This window comes from Eretmochelys imbricata, chromosome 25, assembly GCF_965152235.1.
Source record: "Eretmochelys imbricata isolate rEreImb1 chromosome 25, rEreImb1.hap1, whole genome shotgun sequence".
In the NCBI taxonomy this organism is placed as follows: domain Eukaryota; kingdom Metazoa; phylum Chordata; order Testudines; family Cheloniidae; genus Eretmochelys; species Eretmochelys imbricata.
The window spans coordinates 8,326,109-8,347,388 of NC_135596.1; the positions used below are offsets into that span (position 1 = coordinate 8,326,109).

The 21,280-nt window shown below is 51.6% G+C and overlaps 1 protein-coding gene across 2 annotated transcripts; it reads right to left on the reverse strand.

Annotated features, from left to right (window-relative positions):
• Nucleotides 1-4,203: 4,203 nt before the first annotated feature.
• LOC144280202 (CD209 antigen-like protein C) lies at nucleotides 4,204-21,205 on the reverse strand. Of its 2 annotated transcripts, XM_077842057.1 has the most exons (7): nucleotides 21,089-21,205; nucleotides 13,259-13,441; nucleotides 12,512-12,616; nucleotides 11,358-11,522; nucleotides 10,852-11,003; nucleotides 9,633-9,745; nucleotides 4,204-7,076 (listed from the first exon to the last, which is right to left on the reverse strand). In XM_077842057.1, the coding sequence occupies exons 2-7, from the start codon at nucleotides 13,335-13,337 to the stop codon at nucleotides 6,923-6,925; spliced, it is 768 nt and encodes a 255-aa protein (XP_077698183.1). In that variant the 5' UTR covers nucleotides 13,338-13,441; nucleotides 21,089-21,205; the 3' UTR covers nucleotides 4,204-6,922. The 2 variants fall into 2 exon arrangements, with proteins under 2 accessions (XP_077698183.1, XP_077698182.1); XM_077842056.1 differs by lacking the exons at nucleotides 13,259-13,441; nucleotides 21,089-21,205 and having other exon boundaries at nucleotides 12,512-12,761.
• Nucleotides 21,206-21,280: the final 75 nt, after the last annotated feature.

Here is a 21,280-nt window from a genome sequence, read left to right on the forward strand (position 1 = left end):
GGTTTGAAAGTCAAGCCTGAGTTTCCTAGTACTCGGCGATATTAGTGCCTCTTAGTTTATCTTAATGTTTACTTCTGTTCGAGAAAGGGTTTAAGGCCATGTGAGCATTTGTAAAGGATGCAGCGGTTTGTGAAGAGGGTAGCAGTTTGTCCATAGAGGAAGAGCCGATTGGAAGCCTGCTTTCTCCATCTGTCTCCATGTAAAAGGAGCACAAGTGGTAGGTGAAGGGTGATGGTTCAAAAAAAATCCATGAAGGACAATGCCTTCATTGTTGACAATGAATTGAATTCCCTGGCCTTGGGATGCTCTCAGGACAGGTTGCTTGAGTCCTGTTGGACTGATCAGATTGCTTTGGAGTAGAGGGGGTCAGATTAGGGGCTAAGGGGGCTTCTGTTTCAGGGGGAAGGGTTTGGGTTTCTTCTCCGCTTTTTCAGACTTCACTGTGATATGGAACTTGCACCAGTCAGTGCCCGAGAAGAACCCGCCTGTGCCCTTTTGGGATGGGGCATCCAGCCTGGCCCTGCCTTTGCCAAATCGTTCACACTGTGGGATTACAGTACAACCTTCTCTTGTACCTACCTGGAGAGAAGGGCCCTGTGCTATGTGTCTGTCTGACCCGTGCAGGGTGGTGCGTAGTGTGTAGTTTGGACTTTGCATGACAACTTTCCTACCCGCTCCTCTGTTACTTGCTGTGTATTGCTGCTTTTAGTCCATGGATGATTCTGTGACCTCCCTGTAAATGGTCCAGAACTCTGACTCTCACGGGAGCGTCTGGGACCCTTTCTGTCTGATCTGAGATACCAAAGGATTTGGAGGAAGCAGCAGCTGGTCACAACATTTGTTCTTTGCCCTCCATGCTCTAATGCGAACAGTAACTGTAGGGAGACAACAAAAAGAATAAGGCACGTACATCCTCACTGGGATATTTCAGCACAAGGCAGATTCAGGCCTAGAGCCTCAGCACCCGTTATAATTTTTAAGAGTCAGATCTGCCATGCTGCCAAAATGTTGAATGTAGGGTCCGGGGGAGGGGGAGGGGGCACCTAACCCAGGGCACAGGCTCGTGGCATGAGCATGGATGCTGGGGTTACCTTGCAGTGCCTTAGGGAGGACCAGCGCACCTGCTTTCCTCTGCCGTTCCAGTTTAAACTGATACAGTAGTGCCTGTCACTCGGAATACGAGGTCTGAAAACAGTAAATTAGCCAGTTTCCATGTAGCATTCGTGAGCTCCTGGTGGGGCCCTTTGGCCACATTCATGCTCCACCTTACAGTGGCAGCTCCCAGCCTTGTATCATTTACCACTTCAGGTCATTCTCATTGCTGTGACCGAACACTGAACATGTGTGGCTTAGAGAACTCTGTCCCAATGTGTTTATGTACACTGCTATGGCCTGGAGGGCTTATGTTATGTCATTACCTATGCGGTGTGAGAAGGGACAAAATTCTAGCATCAAACCAAACTGCAAAAAAAAAAAAAAAAAAGTGCAAATCTTTGTGAATAAAGGCGGTGTCATAACTAGCTTTCATTATTCTTTCTGATTTGAGTATTTGCTGTGAGCTTTTCCCAAGACCCTCATGTACATTTGCATATCCAAGTATAATCTATCCACTCTATAATACTCATTAATTCCAAAAGGTACTAATATTGCAGTAGCAATCTTTTTTAAAGTGTGAGAGCTAAGGGAAAGGAGTCAAGTAGCAGATCTTGCTACAGTACGTTTGTCCATGCGAGGGTGTTGTATGTCTATAAATATGTCACAAACTCAGGGAGAGACATGGGAAAGTGAGACTTATTAGCAAAACTAAATTTGTAAAGAATGACACTGCCGAGTGTCCTAGCCAGTGTCTCAACCTCAGATGCTGAGGCTTAAAGACAACCACCCCAGTCTTACACTCCCTTGCTCCTGAAGAATTTGATGTTAACTGCAGTTGTTATTCTTTGCGGCTTGTAACCACTAAATACATCAAACTTCTGCTTGCCACAAATGAGATCTGCCAGCTATTTTGATAGATGCTCAAAAGGGACATGCACAAAAATCCCCCTTAAAAACAGTAATAAACATGCATGCTCAGACCTATATGAGATCAAATTCTTATGGCCCCAGTTCCTTCTTTATCTACCCAAACCCTACTGCAGTTGGCTGTTGTTGTAGGCAGTCAGAGGGCAAGCACGGGATCCACAGAGGCGGTTTAGTGCATTGTCATTTTAAAGCAAACCTGGTCATCTTACTTTTCAGGCTTAGCCTTTTGCAGGTGACTTTTGGCATGACACAGCTGCTGGTTTGCAGTTGGAGTTATCCGCTTGGGCTATGGGGTTCTGTACTATGGTGTTTGCTGTGAGAGAAGAGGATAGGACCCCACAGTGAATTGGCACCTCAGAGCCTTAATTACAGAGAATGCCTTACTGCGCCCACCCCCCGACTTTAATCATTGTCAGGAGATGGAAGGGAAGCGGGGGAAACACTGAAGACTTGACAGTCCACCCCCCCAAACATATTCTCCTCCAAATACCATATAAACATGGTTCACAGAGGCAGGTGCTGGAGGGGCCTTTGTACTTATGTCAAACTATCTTTATATAGCCTCCCATGTGGCATAGATACAGCTGCAAGGGTTTGGGTCTGGCTAGGGAAGCTTTCCCTCCACATGAGTCTGAAAAACAGTAGAGAACAGATGCTAAAAAGTTAGTGATTCTGTGCTGGCCACATGACCAGGGTGCACTGACTGCTCAGGTTCATTTCACGCCTGCTGTCCAGCAAACTCATTCCCAATTTGCTACTGTGCTGGCCAAATAACAAATGCTCTCAGTGAAATGGCCTATGCATAAGGCTTCCACCTCATCTCAGATGCAGAAGGAATAAACATCTACCTACCTTAGTCCTGCTACTGTCATCACTGGAGCTACCTGTGGGAGGGATGAGAGCAGGATTTGACTTGGGAATTCCCATTGAACTTAACCCCATAATCATCCATAGCCTATGGAGACAGAGGGTAGCAGCTGGCTGGGCCTCACCACCCCTTTCACGTCACCATCAGCCTGCCTTTTGGCAGGGACACAGCCCCTAGCATGCAGCTGCTGGATGGGAAGGCTGAGAAGTTTTCTGGACCCTGTGTTGTGGGCCCCATTTCTAAACCGTTTCTGTAACACCCTTGATCGCAGATGCTGATTTGCTCACTTCCAGTAGTTGCTACAGAATAGAGTCTTGCTGGCAGTGACTTCATTCTCTCTTTTATTTGGCAGCTGCTGAAATATGTAGATAAGTTGTTGTTAACGATTAAAGTGTCAGAAAAGGCCAAATATGGGAGTGTGTAATTTTTTTCCCCTTCCACAAGGAAAAAGGCTTACAAATTGAATCCTTGAGAAACAAATGAAGCAGCTAATCTGACAATATGCACAAGTAACTTGACGAGGGAAGGCCCAGGGTCCAGTGAGTAGGGGCAGGTTTGCCAGAAGAAGTCACAGCTTCTATTCCTTGCTCTCATTACTCACTAGCTCAGTGACCAGGATCAGGTTTCTCTCTGCTTCAGTTTCTCTGTGTCTATTTGGCGTGCAAGCTCTTGTAAGATGGAGGGGCTGTGTGCACAGCGCTCAGCACCCTGGAGCCAAACTCTTGGTTAGAGCTTCCAGATGCAACTGTCATAATTAGGGCCCTACCAAATTCACAGTCATGAAAAACACAGCACGGATCGTGAACTCTGGTCTCCCCCAGTGATATCTGGGTTTTTGGGCACTTTTACACTGTACTATACAGATTGCACAGGGGAGACCAGCATTTCTCAAATGGGGGGTCCTGACCCAAACAGGAGTTGCGGGGGGGGGGTCAAGTTATTTTAGGGGGGCAGGGTCATGGTACTGCTGCCCTTCAGAGCCGGGTGGCTGGAGAGCGGAGGCTGTTGGCCGAGCACCCAGCTCTGGAGGCAGGGCCCTGCCGGCTGCAGTGCAGGAGGCAGGGTGGCGAGACCATGCCAGCTGCCCAGCTCCGAAGGCAGCAGCGCAGAAGTAAGGGCGGCAGTACTTGCTATCCTCCCCCTTACAATAACCTTGCAACCCCCTCCCCCCACACACACACTCAACTCCTTTTTGGGTCAGGACCCCTACAATGACAACAGTCTGAAAGTTCAGATTTAAATAGGGAAATCATGAAATTTACAATTTTTAAACTCCTACGACCCTGAAATTGACCAGAATGAACCCTGAATTTGTTAGGGCCCTAGTCATAATGAATGGCATTTTCAGAGCACTGCTCACCGGCCCCCTCTTCAGGCCACTCAAACACCATCATCATAATGAAGTCTCAGAAATGCTCTGACTTTTGGTGCTTTTTAAAGTCAGAAGCCAGGTCTGCCCTCCAGCTTGAGCTCACAGGCTTGCTTGACCTAGAGAGGAGAAGAGCATCCCCTTCTGAGACCAAACTGCCTTAGACCGGCAGCAACTGGGCCCATGAAACAGTTAGGGGTTGGAAAAGCTGGAGCTATGCAACACCTGGATTGCGCCCCAAGTTTGTGACGGACAAATATAGCTATATTTCAAAATTCCACTTCCTTCCTTTGAGGCCCTCCTGCTGGTTGCCCATCAGCTAGTTCTCATTCTCAGGCTTCAGGGAAGCCTCAGGGCATTTCACAACTCCCCTCTGTGAGGGTGGGATGCTGCTAAATCTTATTTTATAGAGAAAGGAGCAACGCTGGCTTTTTTAGATAAGCCAAAAGCCTCTTCAAGGGCTGGAGCCTGTAGCTGCCCTTTGTAACTGGCACTCCTGAGTTACCCTGGGTTTAACCATTGCTTGAATGTTCCTTGATCGTTCACCCGCGCAGCAGCGTAGATTGCAGCAGTGCCAAAGGTCATTGCATCCCCAGGAAAGACCTCTGTGGCCATTACATTTCATGCTCGGCTCTAAGGCTTTAACTGCAAGGCCTTCCACGTGTTGTGGCCGAATCTCAGTGTCTCAAGAACAACCCAGTCACAGGAGCGGGGGAGGGAGAAGGGACTGTGTCAGACTCGTCCTGGAGTCAGTGTCATGTGGCCCCCTTGCTGTTATAGCACGGAGGAAACTCTCATCTTCAGGAACTGCAGCTTGCTGGGGGGCAAGACCATTTGCTGCAGATGTTTCCTACCACAGAAGAGCTGAATCAGGGTCTTGGGAAAGTCCTGCTTACAAGCATGCAAAGTGCTATGCAAATCTCCTCACAGAAGTGTGGCAGGGGACTCGGCCAGGGAAGTGGTTTGCAACACTGAAAATCCATTCAGGTTTGTCCAGGGTAGCAGCTCTCAAGTCATCAAATCCCATCTCTATTTAGATCTCATCACTTGTTCCTGGTTTGCTGCTGCAGGCGATCAGCTCTCCACTCACACTGTGCAACAAGCAGCTTCCAGTCTGGGACTTCCCCACTGTCACATGCTTGATACTGAAACCTTCAAATTCTTTCAAAATAGTTTGTTTGCGCACAAGCAGTAATAAATCTGTGCTGCCATCCTCAAAGCATTCTGTACACAAGTGGCTGTAGCCTCACAACCTCATTACCCCTTTCTTATACAGATGGGGAAACTGAGTCACAGAGAGAGGTAACTTGCTCAAGTCCACGGCAAAGCTGAAAATAAAACCCAGGTCTCTGATACAGGGGATAGAATTCACTAGAGGTGAGTTCTATTCCCAGTGCTGGCACTGGCCTGCTAGGTGACGTTTGGCAAGTCACTTTGCCTCAGTTTCCCCCTCTGTAAAATTGTGATACTGACCTCCTGTGTAAGTCACTTTATTGCTAAGAGCCAGGGATCATGGCTACCACCGTAAAAACCACACACACACACACACAAAGCAGGGACACTGATTCCGACAGGACGTGGGGCAAAGCTGAAGAGATCTGGCTTGACACTTTCCTGCATTTCCTCCTCCAACACTTCTTTTTTTTTTTTTTTTAAATATTAGACTCCCTTTGTCTTATTTCAAAAAGAAAAACCCAACCAAAATGCAGCTGTAAAAAGCAGGGGTGGGGAAGGAAAACCAGGCATATCTAAAGGCCTGGATACACTAAGAGACCTTGGGGGTGCAACACCTAACTACCTAGCCACTCCGTGGAATCCACAAATCCTGGGTTAGGCTCCTGGGCTGCCCATTCAATACATGGGGAGAGAGGCCCTACCCCTGGGCTTAGAGTTATCAGGGAATCCTCCTCCTGCACCGGTCCTTTTGTGCAGAATCAGGAGTGCTCAGAGACCACCACCTGTTAGTGTTCCCCTCTGGCACTAGTTTACTCCTGACACCATATCACGTGCACCTTGTACACGCTAGATTTCAGGGCTGCCTCTAGCAGGTCCGGCTTCTGCACCACATATGGACTGGCTACAGAGCTTCCTTCGCAGACAGATCACACCAGCCGTGTTCACTACAAGATCTTTGATGGACAGCCAAGTATGGCCGAGGTTAGCTTCAATAAGGGTTACTCACACAGTATCACCAAGTGGCTGAACCACAGAATACAGTCTAGCCTTCCATTACACCTCTCTGCACCTGCTCTGTGCTGGGAGGCAGGCACTGGGTGTCTGCCTGATGCAGCAGCAGGCATGCCCAGAGGTAGAAAATTTAGGATTCTAGAGAGATTTTTAGAGCAAAAGTTTAGGTGCCAAGTGAATTTAGGTGCCTACAAGGTTAGGCCACAGCTGAGCAGGGGTTTTGTGGACCTCCGCGGTGCCTAGACCTAGGAGCTAAGCTCTGAAGACCCTGTGTGGATCTGGGCAAAAATACCCTTTGGAAAACGGGACTGGACAGCCTGTGGCTTCTGCCAAGCCAGCTGCAAAGGTGAGTCCTCAGCACCCTCTATTGGGTGTTTGTCCAACAGGAGATGAACTGGCTCAGGAGGAGCCCAGTGGCATTTGGGGACGCTGCATCATCGGCCACAGTGAACAAGATGTTCCGAGTCAGAGGAAGCTTAGATGGTGAGAGTGTTGGCTGCCTTTTCACAGATGTAGGGGAAAAATTCGTAGCACGGGACATCATTCCAGTTAAGTGGCAGGGGTTGTTTGGTGGTCAGAGTCGCACAGTCCTCATTGTGATAGTTATCTGGCTGGGGAGAGAACCAAAATCTGGAGGGGAAAAAATAAATGGAACGGTCAGGATCTGCGTTTTAGAAACTAACAATGCAGATTTCTCTGCATCTCCGCTCTCCTTCCTGTGATGGGCCCTCCCCCCGGCTGCTGCACCCAAGGGAAAGTACGGCCCTGGCCCATCCTACAGCATCAGGGGTGTATTGACTCAAGAGGCCTCTGTATGTTCGCACCCATGGGACTGCACAGACACTGCAGCCTGCCCCATGAGTGGGGATGTGCAGAGCCCATCTCAAACAGCTTCAGTTACAGGTGAGCAATCACAATTTTCTGGGTCCAGATCACATGGATTTAGGGTGGCTACCAGGAAAAGCTTTCGAACAACAAGGAGTGATAGTACTGGAGCAGGTGACTTAGGAATGTTGTGGAATCCTCCCCCCCCACTGGAGGGGTGGGCAAACTACAGCCCGGGAGCCACGTCCCGCCCTTCGGACGTTTTAATCCAGCCTTGACCTCCCGCTGGGGAGTGGGGTCCGGGGCTTGCCCCGCTCCACATGTGCCGTGGCTCCACATGGCTCTCAGAAGCAGAGGCATGTCCCTGCTCTGGCTCCTACACATAGGGGCAGCCAGGGGGCTCTGCACATTGCCCCTGCTCCAAGTGCCGCCCCCGCAGCTCCCATTGGCCAGGTACCGCGGCCAATGGGAGCTGCAGGGGCAGCACCTGTGCACGGGGCAGCACGCAGAGCTGCTTGGCCACTGCCATGCCTCTGCATAGGAGCCGGAGCGGGGACATACTGCTGCTTCCGGGAGCTGCTTGAGGTAAGTGCCACCTGGAGCCTGCACCCCTGAGCCCCTCCCGCATCCCAACTTCCAGCCCTGATCCCCCTCCCACCCTCTGAACCCCTCAGTCCCAGCCCAGAGCATCCTCCTGCACCCCCAACCCCTCATCCTCAGCCCCACCCCAGAGCCCCCCCCCCCCCCAAGCTGGAGCCCCCATCCTTCCCACACACCCCAACCTGCTGCCCCAGCCCGGAGCTCCCTCCTGCACTTTGAACTCCTCATTTCTGGCACCATCCCAGAGCCTGCACCCACAGCCAGATCCCACACCCCCTCCCAACCCCCAATTTCGTGAGCATTCATGGTCCACCATAAAATTTCCATACCCAGATGTGGCCCGCGGACCACAAAGTTTGCCCATCCCTGGGTTAGACAAACATCTGTCAGGAATGATCTAATTATACTTAATTCTGTTTCAGCATGTGGGGGGAGTGGGGGGCTGGAGAAAATGGACTAGCCGACTTCTTGACATCCCTTCCAGCCTTACATTTCTATAATCATATTCCTACTTCTTCCTCTTCACCAGGATTATTCCAGATTTACACCAACATAGCTGAACAGAATCTGACCTGCAGCATCCTAAGAGATCAGGCTGAAATTCCCCACCCTGCTCCCTCATCAAAAGATAAAAGATGTCCAAAAAACACCCCCAAACCAAAACACACTACTGTTTGATTTTGGCCACATTTTATATTTTTCAACAGAAAAACAAAAAAACAAACAAAGACCAAAACCAAAGTGAGCATCTTTAAATGCAAAATGGGCCAATTTTCATTTAAATTTTTTTTCACTCAATTTGCCATAAAAAAAAAATCGAATGAAATAGTTTTGTTTGAAATTTTTAATGGAAGTGACTTTGGATTTTGCCGCTAGCCCTAGCGTCAACCCAGCCTGCATTTGGCTTGGGAGCAAGCAGCTGTGTCCCATTCTGGTGCCCACAGCGCAGGAAGGAGGTTGATAAACTGGGGAAGGATCAGAGAATGAGGAAAGGATTAGAAAACCTGCCTTACCGTGATAAGCTATAGACGGAGCTCCTAGAGTCTAACAAAGATACAGGCGGAGGGGTGACTTGGTCAGTCAATATGTACCGACATGGCCAACAAATATTTGATATTGGGCTCTTCAAAGTAGCAAGCAGAGGTAGAACACAATCAAATGGCAGGAGGCTGAAACTAAGTAAGTGCAGACTGGACATATGGCATACGTTTTATGAGCGAGGGTAATTAACCACTGGAACAATTGACCATGGGTCATGGTGGGTTCTCCATCACGGACCATTTTTAAAATCAGGATGGGACGTCTTTCTAAAAGATCTGCTCTTATTCAAACAGGAATTGTCCTGGGGCCAGTTATACAGGAGGTCAGACTACATGATCTGGTGGGGGGCGAGGGCAGGAGGAAGAAAGGGGGACAGGTTATCCTGTTTGTGTAACGCTGACAGACCCCAGTCGTCAGCAGGTGGGATCGAACCTGGGGCTTCTGGAGCTTAGTGCATGAGCCAAAAGCCAACTGGCTGTAGAGCAGACTCATTTTCTCTCTCTCTTGAAGTGGTCTCAGTGCCACTAGATGGGACCGAACGCCACCCCCAGAAGGTGTGTGGGTGACATTTGTCCCCCTTCAGTGCGGCTGTTGAATCAATGCCTGCTCCCTCCTGCTCCGCTCTTAGAGAGCTGCTGTACGGCTGTGTGGGGAAGACATTCAGCGAGTGTCCTTCAGCCAGAGAGAGCACTACGAAGGACCCTGCTGTATTACACTTACTTCTCCATTTGGTTTAAGTCAGTGCCATCCACCCACTTCCAGGAGCCTTCTTGGGCCACATCCGTCAGGCCAATCCAATAATCCGCAAGGCTTTGCTGCTTGCTGAGAAAGTCCTGGAGAAGGTTACAGACAGCGCCGCATGAGGGATGCTTCAATGTTTCTACAAAGAAGCTCCACTGTGCTCTCAGCCACAAATCGCACCAGGCCACTGAACTGACAAAACAGGGCCCTTTCCCAAAAGCAGCAGGGGGAAGGGATCCCAGTTGGCCCTGTTCACTTGGGAGAGGAGGGGTCCTTCACTGTGGTACGTGAGCTCCCCACTTTTCATCCCCAGAGATTTTAGCCCTGTTTTAGTTAGTCATTTGTTATGGGACACCAGGGATCATGGAAGTCAGAACTGGCTCCTCTATTGCAGTGGTTCTTAACCTGGGGGTCAAGAACAGGTGTCAGGGGGGTCACGGCCACCCTGCCCTTCCCATATCTGTCAACGAGGGAAAGGGCACGATCTTGGGGGTTCCTGGTATGGACAAGGTCAAGACTTCCACCAGCAAAGTCCCCCAGCGGCCTCAGTTCTGAGGCCATTTTGCTGCTCAGCGCCTGGCCTGGTGCTCGAACGTGGCATCCCCCCACCTATCTCCCTGTGGGGCCTGAGCTGGTAGGCATTGTTAGAGGCCACCTCAGAGTGCTCCGATCGGAGGGGGCCCACAGAACAGTGCTGGAGGAGTCCAGCTTAGTCCCTTCCTTCAGCACTGGGGCCATGTGAAAAATTCAGCTAGAATTTGGGGCCCACAGGAAAAGCTCCTATTCCTTAGGCACACGCCCCGCCATTTGGGGCCATTCACTGCCTTCTGGAAGTGGGTCTGCAGTGTCTTGACCACTACCCATGCACAAGGCAGAATGGCCAACTAGCAAGCCAGGCATTCACCCCCTAGGCTGGAAGGAGATTGAGGCAAGAAATGAGTCAACCCCTTGCCCCCCAGGGGCAGGGAACAATCCTGCAGCAGCTCTTAAGCGCTATGCAGTAGCTAAGGAACACACAAGCCCTGTGCTAAGGGTCATGGGACAGCTCCGGTGGAAATGCCTTGGGCCAGGGCCATTGACGTGGGGGTTCTCAGCACTTCCCAGAGCATGGGCTTGCAAAAAGAGGCATTAAAAATAAATAAATAAATAAAAATCTACGGCCCTAGGAGGCTCCATGATAGTAAGTGGCTCACGTTACCTGCTCCTCCCGATCGGAAATGACCACTAGCTCGGCCTGTTCCTTCTGGCAGCTTCTCCTGCTGTCGTTCCACGATAAAGTACTTGGAGAAAAGTAGTAACACCTCCCTTTGTTTGAAATCCACTGGTAGGGGCAGAAGGTACAGCTGATGTCTGAGGAGGGAGGAGAGGGAAACTGAGCACACCTTGGCTCAGAACAGGGGGCCGTGTAAGAACAACCAGCGCCTGGACTTGGCGCTTGTGCCCCTCCCGCCGGCTAGGCAGCTGCCATCTCCGTTCCGGACCTTTGCCCGAGGCAGCAGGAGAGAGCGGCCTTCGCAGCTGAAGCGGGCAGCAGCACATCTGCCCTTTCCTTGAGGCCCATCCGAACAGGTGGGTGTTCAGAGCTGAGACTAGGAACCTGGACTCCTGGGTTCTACTGCCAGCTCCGCCATCTTAAGAGTCACTTCCCTGCTCAGGGCTTTCCTTTCACCCTCTGTGAAACGGGGACAATGGCACCGTACTCACTGCGGGGCTCTGAGGTGTTGGAGGACGGGGACTCCAGGGCGCAGATCTTTGTGTGCAATGCCAACTGCAGTAACTGGGAGTATCTCCCTTCCGCTTGCTGCAGTTTGCTCTTGGTTTGCTTGGATTCCTCTAGAAGCTGCATGTTGCCAGCTAGGAGCCGGGAATCTAGCAGAGGGAGAAGACACCACGTCTGAGTGGGGCGGCCCCTTCCCAAAGGCAGTCTACTTCAGCATCAGTCTCACCATTGATAATGAAAGCTAGGCCAATTGTGGCCTCAATCGATGGTCTCTCCTGGCCTTTAATCAGGAGGCTGCGCAGGTCTGAAAGGTCTGTGTGAACAGTGTGGGGACTCAGGCTGCCAGAGTGGACATTATGGGAGCTGCCTCCAAGCCCCAGCCGTCACACCGGCCATCTGGTTTTTCTGTTGCATTAAACTATTTTCTTTAGGTTGATCTAACTGACCCCTCCAGCCTTGGGGATTTGAGGTGCCCATCATGCTAGGCATGGATTGGCCACCCACACTAGAAGCCAGTCACACTTGAGGAGAGTCATTAGGGATGAAATTGTGGAGAGTGAGGGAGGGAGGGAGGTGGAGGAGATGCTAAGGGAAGAGGATGCATTTGCTGGAGGTTTAAGGTCTCAAATCTAGGGCTCGGGGGCAGAGATCTTCCTGATGAAGTGAGCTGTAGCTCACGAAAGCTCATGCTCGAATAAATTTGTTAGTCTCTAAGGTGCCACAAGTCCTCCTGTTCTTTTTACGGATACAGACTAACATGGCTGCTACTCTGAAACCGAGGAAAGGAGGTTCACCTAGAATAGAGGGACCCCACTTTCCAAGTCAAAAAAGTGCTGTACAACTATTTCACTACAAGTTGTTCCCACATGACCCGTGTTGAGTCACCGTTGCCAGCTTCTGACACAATAGCTTCCTGAGTACACTGCTCAGAGGCAAGGATGTCCTGCCATCCACTAGATGACTGTTGGAAACGAGTTTATTATGAAATAGCGAACCAGAGGACTTAGGAGGAGTGTTTCAGTGGGCTGAAGATCTCTGAGCGCACTTCAGCTGGGGAAAGCATTGTTCTCTCCATTTAACAGGGCGGCGGGGGGGGGGGGGAACCCCAACCCTCGTCCTTTCCATCAAAAGTACTTACACAGGATACTCAGGGAAATTAACGCCACTAGGAACAGCACACAGAGAATCACCACTGTTGCTAGCCAAGCCCACGGAGACGTCTTCTGGGCAGGGGGCTTTGATTCTGGGTGTACAGGGAGAAAGGGAAAAGAACAAACACACACACACCACACTGGTGTGCATTTGGTACAGACCCTACGCAGTATCAGCAGCAGAAGGAAGAAAGTCATAGGCCAAATCCTCAGCTTGCGCAACTCAGCACAGTTGCTCCAGCGGCATACGTTAATTTACACCAGCTGGTCCTTAGCATTCAGAAATAGCTACAGCATCCAGTGTCCTCGTGCAACCGGCTGCGCTTGGAGGCCCGAAGAGAACGTCTTATCTGAGCTTATTATTAGTGTTAGGTAGAGTCTAGAGACACCCCCGCCCCCCCCCGAAGCCTTGGGGCCCATTGTGGTCGGCACTTTACATGCACATTGTGAGAGGCAGTCTCTGGCCTGAAGAGCTTCCAATCTAAATAGCCAAAATAGGCAGAGGGTGGCGGGGGAAACTGAGGCAGAGAGAGGCAAAGGCACTTGCCTAAGATCATCCAGCAGGACAGTGGCAGACCCGGGAATAGAGCCCAGTCTCTTGGGTCCCAATCCAACTGGGCCATGTCGTCTCTTTATGTAACATGTAACACATGGGGATGTTGATATTCCAAGCCCCTCACAGGGGCTCCCACCTGAGAAGCACCTGTCAGGGTCTTTCTGTGGCGGACTGTTACCTGCTTTCTTCACATCTGTTTGCTGCGATCTGGGAAGAAATTTCAGATCCGCGTAGGTGACCTCAGCTTCCGGATCCATCTTTCCTTTTCCCCACAGATCCGCGTTTCAGCTTCCTCCTCCTGCCAGACACCCGGCCGTGGCTAAGACCAAGCACCATGTATCCCTCCTGAGCAAACAGCGAACTTGAATCAAAGTAAGAGATGCAGTTAAAGAGCTGGGGTTGGTTATTGAATAAAAAGATTGGCCACGTAAATGACTGCGACCTCCAGGCTAACGGGCACTGCTTGGGCCAGGAAGGGTTTTCTGAGTCTGGGAGTGATTGGAACAGGCCAGCTGGTGGACCCAGCTGGTGGACCGGTGCATGTGTAAGACAACAGGAGAAACAAAGTTAGCTGAACCCCCTAATTGCTTATCCTGGCACATCCAGATTTGTTAGTAAAAAAGCCAGCAAACATCAGAGAACTTGATTTAACACGACCACCACCTCTTAACTAGCACTTTCCCTCAGTCGATCTCAAAACACTTCACAAAAGGAGGCCAGAGACAGAGCCTCCATTTTACAGATGCGGAAACTGAGGCATAGAAAGGGGAAGTGACTTGCCCCAGGTCACCCTGCAGGCCAGTGGAAGAGCAAGGAATGGGACTCAGAAAACCTGGATTCTAATCTAGTGATCTAGCCTCAAGGCCATACTGCTTTCCCTAAGACTAATGGGAGGCCAAGTGACCCGGTACATAGGGAACTAGACAAGGACTTGGGAGACCCGAGTTCTGTCCTGGCTCTGACCTGCTGTGGGACCTGGGCCAAGTCACTATGCCATTCCATACCTCAGTTTCCTCATCTGAAAAACAGGCAGAATAATATTTGCCTACTTTGTAAAATGCTTTGAGATCTCCGGATAAAGAATGCCAGACAAGGACTAGGTAGTATTTCCATGATCAAAAACCAGACCAGAGAAGAAATATTACAGCAAGAATCCCAAATTGCTGCCCCCATGACGGGGCAGGAAAAAAACAAGCCAACCCACAAACCCCCTGCAAAGAAGACACACAGGTTTAATTCTGCACTCTACACTTCCCCGTAGATCTGAGGAGGGTGGGAATGGGCAGTCCCGAAGGAGGAACAGAAGACCTCCAAATAAAACCAAGGAGGACAATGGCTCCCCTCTTTCTTGAGGGCCCCTAGCAGGCGGCTGTCAGCGGAGTTGCCACCCAGCCACTGACAACCGAAATCTTGCATGTGGCAGCTCCGCCTTGGCAGTGGAACAGGCTGCTGGAGAAGGAACCCTCCTGAGACCAGCGTCACCATCATCATGGCACCACCGTTAGTAACTGGCTGGCATAATTCCCCCCGCCCCCTTTTTAAGACGGTATTTCTGGAGTCAGTTGATCTCAAGTCCTGTCACATGACAGGGACATTTAGTCACATGACTGGAGCCAGAAAATAAAGTGTTGGCTTCTTGCCAGCACACCCCAGCCTTAGGTCCTTATTCCACATGGCAAATCCTGCCATCGGATGGTCACTGCTAACTTCGGCTGGACAGGAAGCAGTGAGTTAGCCAGAGAGAGGCGTAGCCCATCTACCTGGACACTCTGTTAATACAAGACACAGGAAGTAGCTGTTCCGCGCCACTCAGCACCAGCCAGGCCTCAGCTGTGTCCAGCTTTGGGCACTGCACTTCAAGAAAGATGTGAACGAATTGGACACGGTTTCCGGAGGAGAGCAACAAGAACAAGAAAAGCTTTAGCAAACCTGGACTCTGAGGAATGGTTGAAAGAAATGGACCCGTTTAGTCTACAGCAGTGTCTCTCAACCTTTCTGATACCAGGGACCTGCTTGGTGCCTTCCTAAACTGTGTCAGCGAGATCTCAGGGACTGGTGCCAGTCCACGGGCAGGCCGTTGAGAAACACTGGACTAGAGAAGAGACGGCTGGGGTGGAGGGACCACATGATAACACAGTCTTCAAATATGGACAAGGTTGATATCAAAGAGGACAGTGATCAGTTGTTCTCCATGTCTACTGAGGGTTGGAGGAGAAGGAATCAACTTAACTTGCAGCAAGGGAGATTTAGGTTGATAACAGGAAAAACTATCTAGCAGGAGAGCCAAGCCCTGGAACAGGTTATCTAGGGAGGTGGTGGAATCCCCATCTCTGGAGGTTTCAAAGAACAGGTTGGACAAACACCTGTCAGGGAGAGTTTAGGTTGACTTGGTCCTGCCTCAGAACAGGGGGCTGGACTAGATGGCCTCACGAGGTCCCTTCCAGCCCGGCATTTTGAGGATCACGAAATAGCCTGTGTCTGCCAGGGCGGGAGGCAGTTCAGTGATTGAATCATTCAAGGCAAGGAAGGAAGGAAGGAGGGAGAACTTTAACTGTCAAAAAGAAAAGGAGTACTTGTGGCACCTTAGAGACTAACCAGTTTATTTGAGCATGAGCTTTCGTGAGCCACAGCTCACTTCATCAGATACATACCGTGGAAACTGCAGCAGACTTTATATATACACAGAGAATATGAAACAATACCTCCTCCCACCCCACTGTCCTGCTGGTAATAGCTTATCTAAAGTAATCGTCAGGTTAGGCCATTTCCAGCACAAATCCAGGTTTTCTCACCCTCCACCCCCCCACACAAATTCACTCTCCTGCTGGTGATAGCCCATCCAAAGTGACAACTCTTTACACAATGTGCATGATAATGAAGTTAGGCCATTTCCTGCACAAATCCAGGTTCTCTCACTCCCTCACCCCCCTCCAAAAACCCACCCCCATACACACACAGACTCACTCTCCTGCTGGTAATAGCTCGTCCAAACTGACCACTCTCCAAGTTTAAATCCAAGTTAAACCAGAACATCTTGGGGGGGGGGTGGGAGGAAAAAACAAGAGGAAATAGGCTACCTTGCATAATGACTTAGCCACTCCCAGTCTCTATTTAAGCCTAAATTAATAGTATCCAATTTGCAAATGAATTCCAATTCAGCAGTTTCTCGCTGGAGTCTGGATTTGAAGTTTTTTTGTTTTAAGATAGGTTTCAGAGTAACAGCCGTGTTAGTCTGTATTCGCAAAAAGAAAAGGAGTACTTGTGGCACCTTAGAGACTAACCAGTTTATTTGAGCATGAGCTTTCGTGAGCTACAGCTCACTTAGTGAGCTGTAGCTCACGAAAGCTCATGCTCAAATAAACTGGTTAGTCTCTAAGGTGCCACAAGTACTCCTTTTCTTTTTGTTTTAAGATAGCGACCTTCATGTCTGTGATTGCGTGACCAGAGAGATTGAAGTGTCAGTTTCTCTCAGCCCCGGAAACCCCCTGCCACCCAGGCTCAGCCAAGCATGGAAGTTTCAGTGACAATGGGTCACGTTGTGGGTTCCTCGTGCACCGTCTCCACAGCTGCAGCAAGGAGAATTCCTCCTGTAGACCTCTATTACTAGCTAAATAATAAACATATACCTACATTCTTAAAATATAGGCCTTTACAGGCAGGCCTGGATATCTATATCCTAACACCTCTTTCAGGAGAGACCTGTCAGGCTGGTTTGTACAGGCCCTTACCGAGGGAAAGCCATCACATTTCCGACTCTTGGAAAAGTGAAATCTTTCTTTGCCCAAATCCCATCTTGGAGCTGGCTTGGTTGGAAGGTTTCACCTCAGTTTTGTACATTTTCTTCAGGGGGAACTAAAACGTGGTGCTTCCCCACCCCCACGTGTCCTGTGAAGTCAGGTGGCATGGGAGCATCTCAGACACAATGCCTCTCAATCCTGTTCTGCAGCACCCCACTCTGCTCTTCCAGCCCTGGGCTCCCCATGTATGTACAGCTCAGCCCAGGAACCTCAGGCCTGCTCTGTAACAGCCCCTGCTCATCCAGCCCCACCATACAGTTCTGCCAATGCACTTCAGACCTGAATTGCAGCCCTCTGCTATTCTAGCCTTGACGCCTCTCCAACAGGACCTAAGTCCTGAACCACAATGACCCCAGCTATCATCCCCTCGTCCCACAGAGCTTACATGAAATACCGCCCCAGGCTTGATCAATTTTGCTCATGGGAAGCTGTAGCACTCTGGGTTCCCCTCCTAACATGGTTCGAATGGAGAGGTGCTACCAGGGAAAAGTTGGGATACCAGGGGCCAGAGCTGCTGCAGGGCTGTATGGCTTGTGTGCACATGGCCGTGGCATCACACTGATCCTGGGGCCTCCACCAGGGGTGGGGGTACACACAGGCTGTGGGATACTGCTATGTTCATGGCATACTTACAGAAAAGTTCAATACATAACTACTCTTGCTGCATGGTTGCAACATAACACTACTTTATTTCTTAGAACACGGCACCATTACAGACAAGAACCCCAAAACAGAGAGAGAGACAAAGCAGGCTGTTCCCTAAAACAGAGAGGCATAACGCACCCCACCTTACTAGCCTGGCTGTCTGCAGACTGACTGCTGTTAGCCCAGAACACATGCTTCCCTACAGAACCCCCTAAGCTGCAAGCAGGACCAGGAAAACCCTCTGAAATTTAAAGTGACAGCCTACAATTTTAAAACAGTTTTCAATGCACCTCAGGGACAAATCCCCCTGACAGCTTAAGGTGACAGAATCTGTTTCTTCATGAGGAGTCCTCGGTCACTGTTTTTTAACACAGGAAGGGGCAATTTGGGCCATGGGTTTTTATCTCAAGCCTTAGTGGCAACGCTGTGGATCATCACTCCTGGGTCCTGCCCTGAGCCACATGAAAAAACCAGCATGGCCAATCCTTTCCATTATGTTGCCAGGGTGAGCATTAGGCAGGTAGTAAACAGTGCAGGCTGGGCTTTACCTTCACCCTCCTCAGATCTAGGGGGAAGTGAAGAGTGCAGAATTAAACTTGTCTCTTCTTCGCAGGGTGTTTATGGGTTTATTTTTTTCCTGCCTTGAAGTGACACCCAGCTGGGGATCCTTATGCTGACAGCTAGCTAGGGTCTCATGACCCCGTCTCCACCAAGCAGTCAGTAAGACTCTACGTTGGCAATGGCAATCCCCCCCAGACAGTGCTTCCTGACTATAGTTACAACGGGAGGAAGCATCTATTCATTCAACAGCATTAGGAGAACGGTTATAAACATGGACCATTGAAAGCCGGGGCATTAGTATTTAGGTCCCATCAACAAGCTGAACTCAGACTCCATATCTGCCCCTCCCACCCACAATCCAGCTTCACCCTCAAGCTGGGTAAGTCATGCATCCATCGCCCAGCCTAATTCAGATCCATTACTGCTGTGGTCCAATCCCCACACCCACCGTGGCCCACAGACCTCCCTCCCATCCCAAATGTACAACAGTGCCATCTTTCTTAGCTGCCAGAAGCTACCACAGAATCAACTCAGCTTTAAAACTCCCCAGCCGAAGGGAGTAAATCTACAAAAGGGTTTAAAGGAGGGAACGACTTGGGGGGAGGAGGGGGAAGGGAGGGGCAAGGGGGTGGATGGTTTGGTGGAGGCAGCCTTGTTCAGTGGTTAGCGCAGAGGACTGGGAAGCAGGACTCTCAGATTCTATTCCCAGCTCTGTTAGAGGGGTGTGTGTGTGTGTGAAAACAGGACTCCTGGGTTCTATTCCAGCTCTGTTAGAGGTGTGTGTAAACAGGACTCCTGGGTTCTATTCCAGCTCTGGGAGCCATGGGTTACAGCAGGGGTCGGCAACCTTTCAGAAGCGGCGTGCCAAGTCTTCATCTATTCACTTTAATTTAAGGTTTCGTGGGCCAGTGACACATTTTAATGTTTTTTAGACGGTCTCTCTCTAAGTCTATACATTATATAACTAAACTATTGTCGTATGTAAAGTAAACAAGGTTTTCAAAATGTTTAAGAAGCTTCATTTAAAATTAAATTAAAATACTGATCTTACACCGCCGGCCCGCTCAGCCCGCTGCCAACCTGGGGTTCCATTCACCTAGGCTGGCAGCAGGCTGAGCGGAGCCGACGACCGGGACCCCAGACCGGCAGTGGGCTGAGTGGCTCAGCCCACTGCCGGTCTGGGGGTCCATCCGCTGGCTCCTGCCAGCCAGGGTCCTGGCTGTCAGCCCCACTCAGCCCGCTGCCGGTCTGGGATCTCAGCCCTGCCCACACAGAGTGGGTACCTACCTTCTCCCTGGTTCTAGCCCATTCTCTTCCTCTCTCTCTACACTGAGCTGGGGGTGAAGGAGCAGGCTGGGGTTTGGGGTGCAGGGGCTGGCCAGGAGCTAGAATGAGGGAGGGGGCTTAGCTTTGGGGCAGGAGGTTTGGGTGTGGAGTGCTTACCTGGGCAGCTCCCATTTGGTGCGAGGGGTCCAAGTAGGAATGGGGAGGGGGGGTGCAGGAGCTCCCGTTTGGTGCTCATGGTGGGGGTGAGAATGTGGGGGGTGCAAGAGTCGGCATCGGGTGTGGGGGGCCTGGGTATGTGTGGGGGTGCAGGAGTCAGGGCAGGGGGCTAGGGGTGTGTGAGGAGGTTGCAGGAGTTGGCATGGGGGGCTGGGTATGTGTGGGGGGTGCTGGAGTCAAGGCTGGGGTCGTGGGGGGTGCAGGGGTCAAGGCAGAGGGCTGGGAGTGTGTGAGGAGGGTGCAGAAGTCAGGGCAGAGGGCGTGTGAGGGGGGTGCAGGGGTCAGGGCAGAGGGCTGGGGTTGTGGGCTAGGGTTGTGGGAGTGCTCCCAGCCCCCTGTCCAGAGCAGCTCACAGCAGGGGGCTGGAGGGGCTATGCCCTGATTCCACCCCCCTTCCCCAAGGCCCTGTCCCACCTCTTCTCCGCTTCCTCCCCGGAGCAGCAAGCGCAATGCGGCTCCGCTTCTCCCCCTTCCCTCGCAAGGGCCATCAGCTGATCAGGGGCAGGGAGGGAGAGGAAAAGGGGCAGGACCCCAGCAGGCTGGGGGAAGAGGCAGGGGAGAGGGGCAGGGGCAGGACCCCAGCAGGCTGGGGAAAGAGGCAGGGGAGTGGGGAGAGGAGGAGGAGCAGGACCCCAGCAGGCTGGGGGAAGAGGTGGGGGAGAGGAGGAGGGGCAGGACCGCAGCAGGCTGGGGGAAGAGGCAGGGTAGGATGGAGAGGAGGAGGGGCAGGACCCCAGCAGGCTGGGGGAAGAGGCAGGGTAGGATGGAGAGGAGGAGGGGCAGGACCCCAGCAGGCTGGGGGAAGAGGCGGGGGAGAGGGAGAGGGGCGGGGGCAGGACCCCAGCAGGCTGGGGGAAGAGGCGGGGGAGAGGGAGAGGGGCAAGGGCAGGACCCCAGCAGGCTGGGGGAAGAGGCGGGGGAGAGGGAGAGGGGCAAGGGCAGGACCCCAGCAGGCTGGGGGAAGAGGCGGGGGAGAGGCAGGACCCCAGCAGGCTGGGGGAAGAGGTGGGGGAGTGGGGACCTTGCCTGCCCTGCAGCCGCCGGCAGGACCAAGCTTCTTCACCCTGCCCCCGCCGGGAGGTAGAGCGGGCCGGGGTGGGCAGGGTTTTTAATGGCTCGCTGCTGCCTGCCGGGGCCCTGGCCTGGGTTCGTCAGCGGGCGCTGAGCGCTGGCGGCTGGGGCCCGGCAGGCCACAGCCTGCCATTAAAAATTGGCTCGCGTGCGGCCTTTGACAGGCCTGCCATAGGTTGCCGACCCCTGGGTTAGAGCTTGTTATTCTGGCTGGTTCTGCAACCCTGTGTGACCCAGCCCACTTCCAGCCTTGGATGTGCTCAGCCCCAAATCCCCAGCATGAAGATCCCTCTCCTTTGGCAGAGCTCGAACCAAGACCTACCTGGCTTGGACTCAGCTCTACTTTTTAACTGTGGCTAAAATGCAGACAACAGTCAGCCCCTCCTGGGGAAGAGTCCTTCTCCCCATGCCCAGCGAACCCCAGCACTTACTTGGCAGTAGCGTTCTCCTGTCTTCTGCTGTTGTATGAGCCGTGCAGAGCGAGTACTCAGCAGGGCTCTCTTTTCTCCTCGGTCAGAGGAACACCATGGGGCTGCGGCTGGCTCTTGACAAGGGCAGGCCGGTACCCCAGCATGTGTCCTCCTGCTCATTGAGCTGTGTCCAAAGCACCGCAGGGAAGACGT

Bases quoted from the DNA above. Each gene is read 5' to 3' on its own strand.
- LOC144280202 (XM_077842056.1), bottom strand. From the start codon at position 12,722: ATGACTTTCTTCCTTCTGCTGCTGATACTGCGTAGGGTCTGTACCAAA. The intron at 11,523-12,511 runs GTAAGTACTTTT...TCCCTCTGCTAG, and splicing joins AATTTCCCTGAGTATCCTGT to ATTCCCGGCTCCTAGCTGGC. The intron at 7,077-9,632 runs GTAAGTGTAATA...TTTCCCCTCCAG, and splicing joins GACTTAAACCAAATGGAGAA to ATTTTGGTTCTCTCCCCAGC.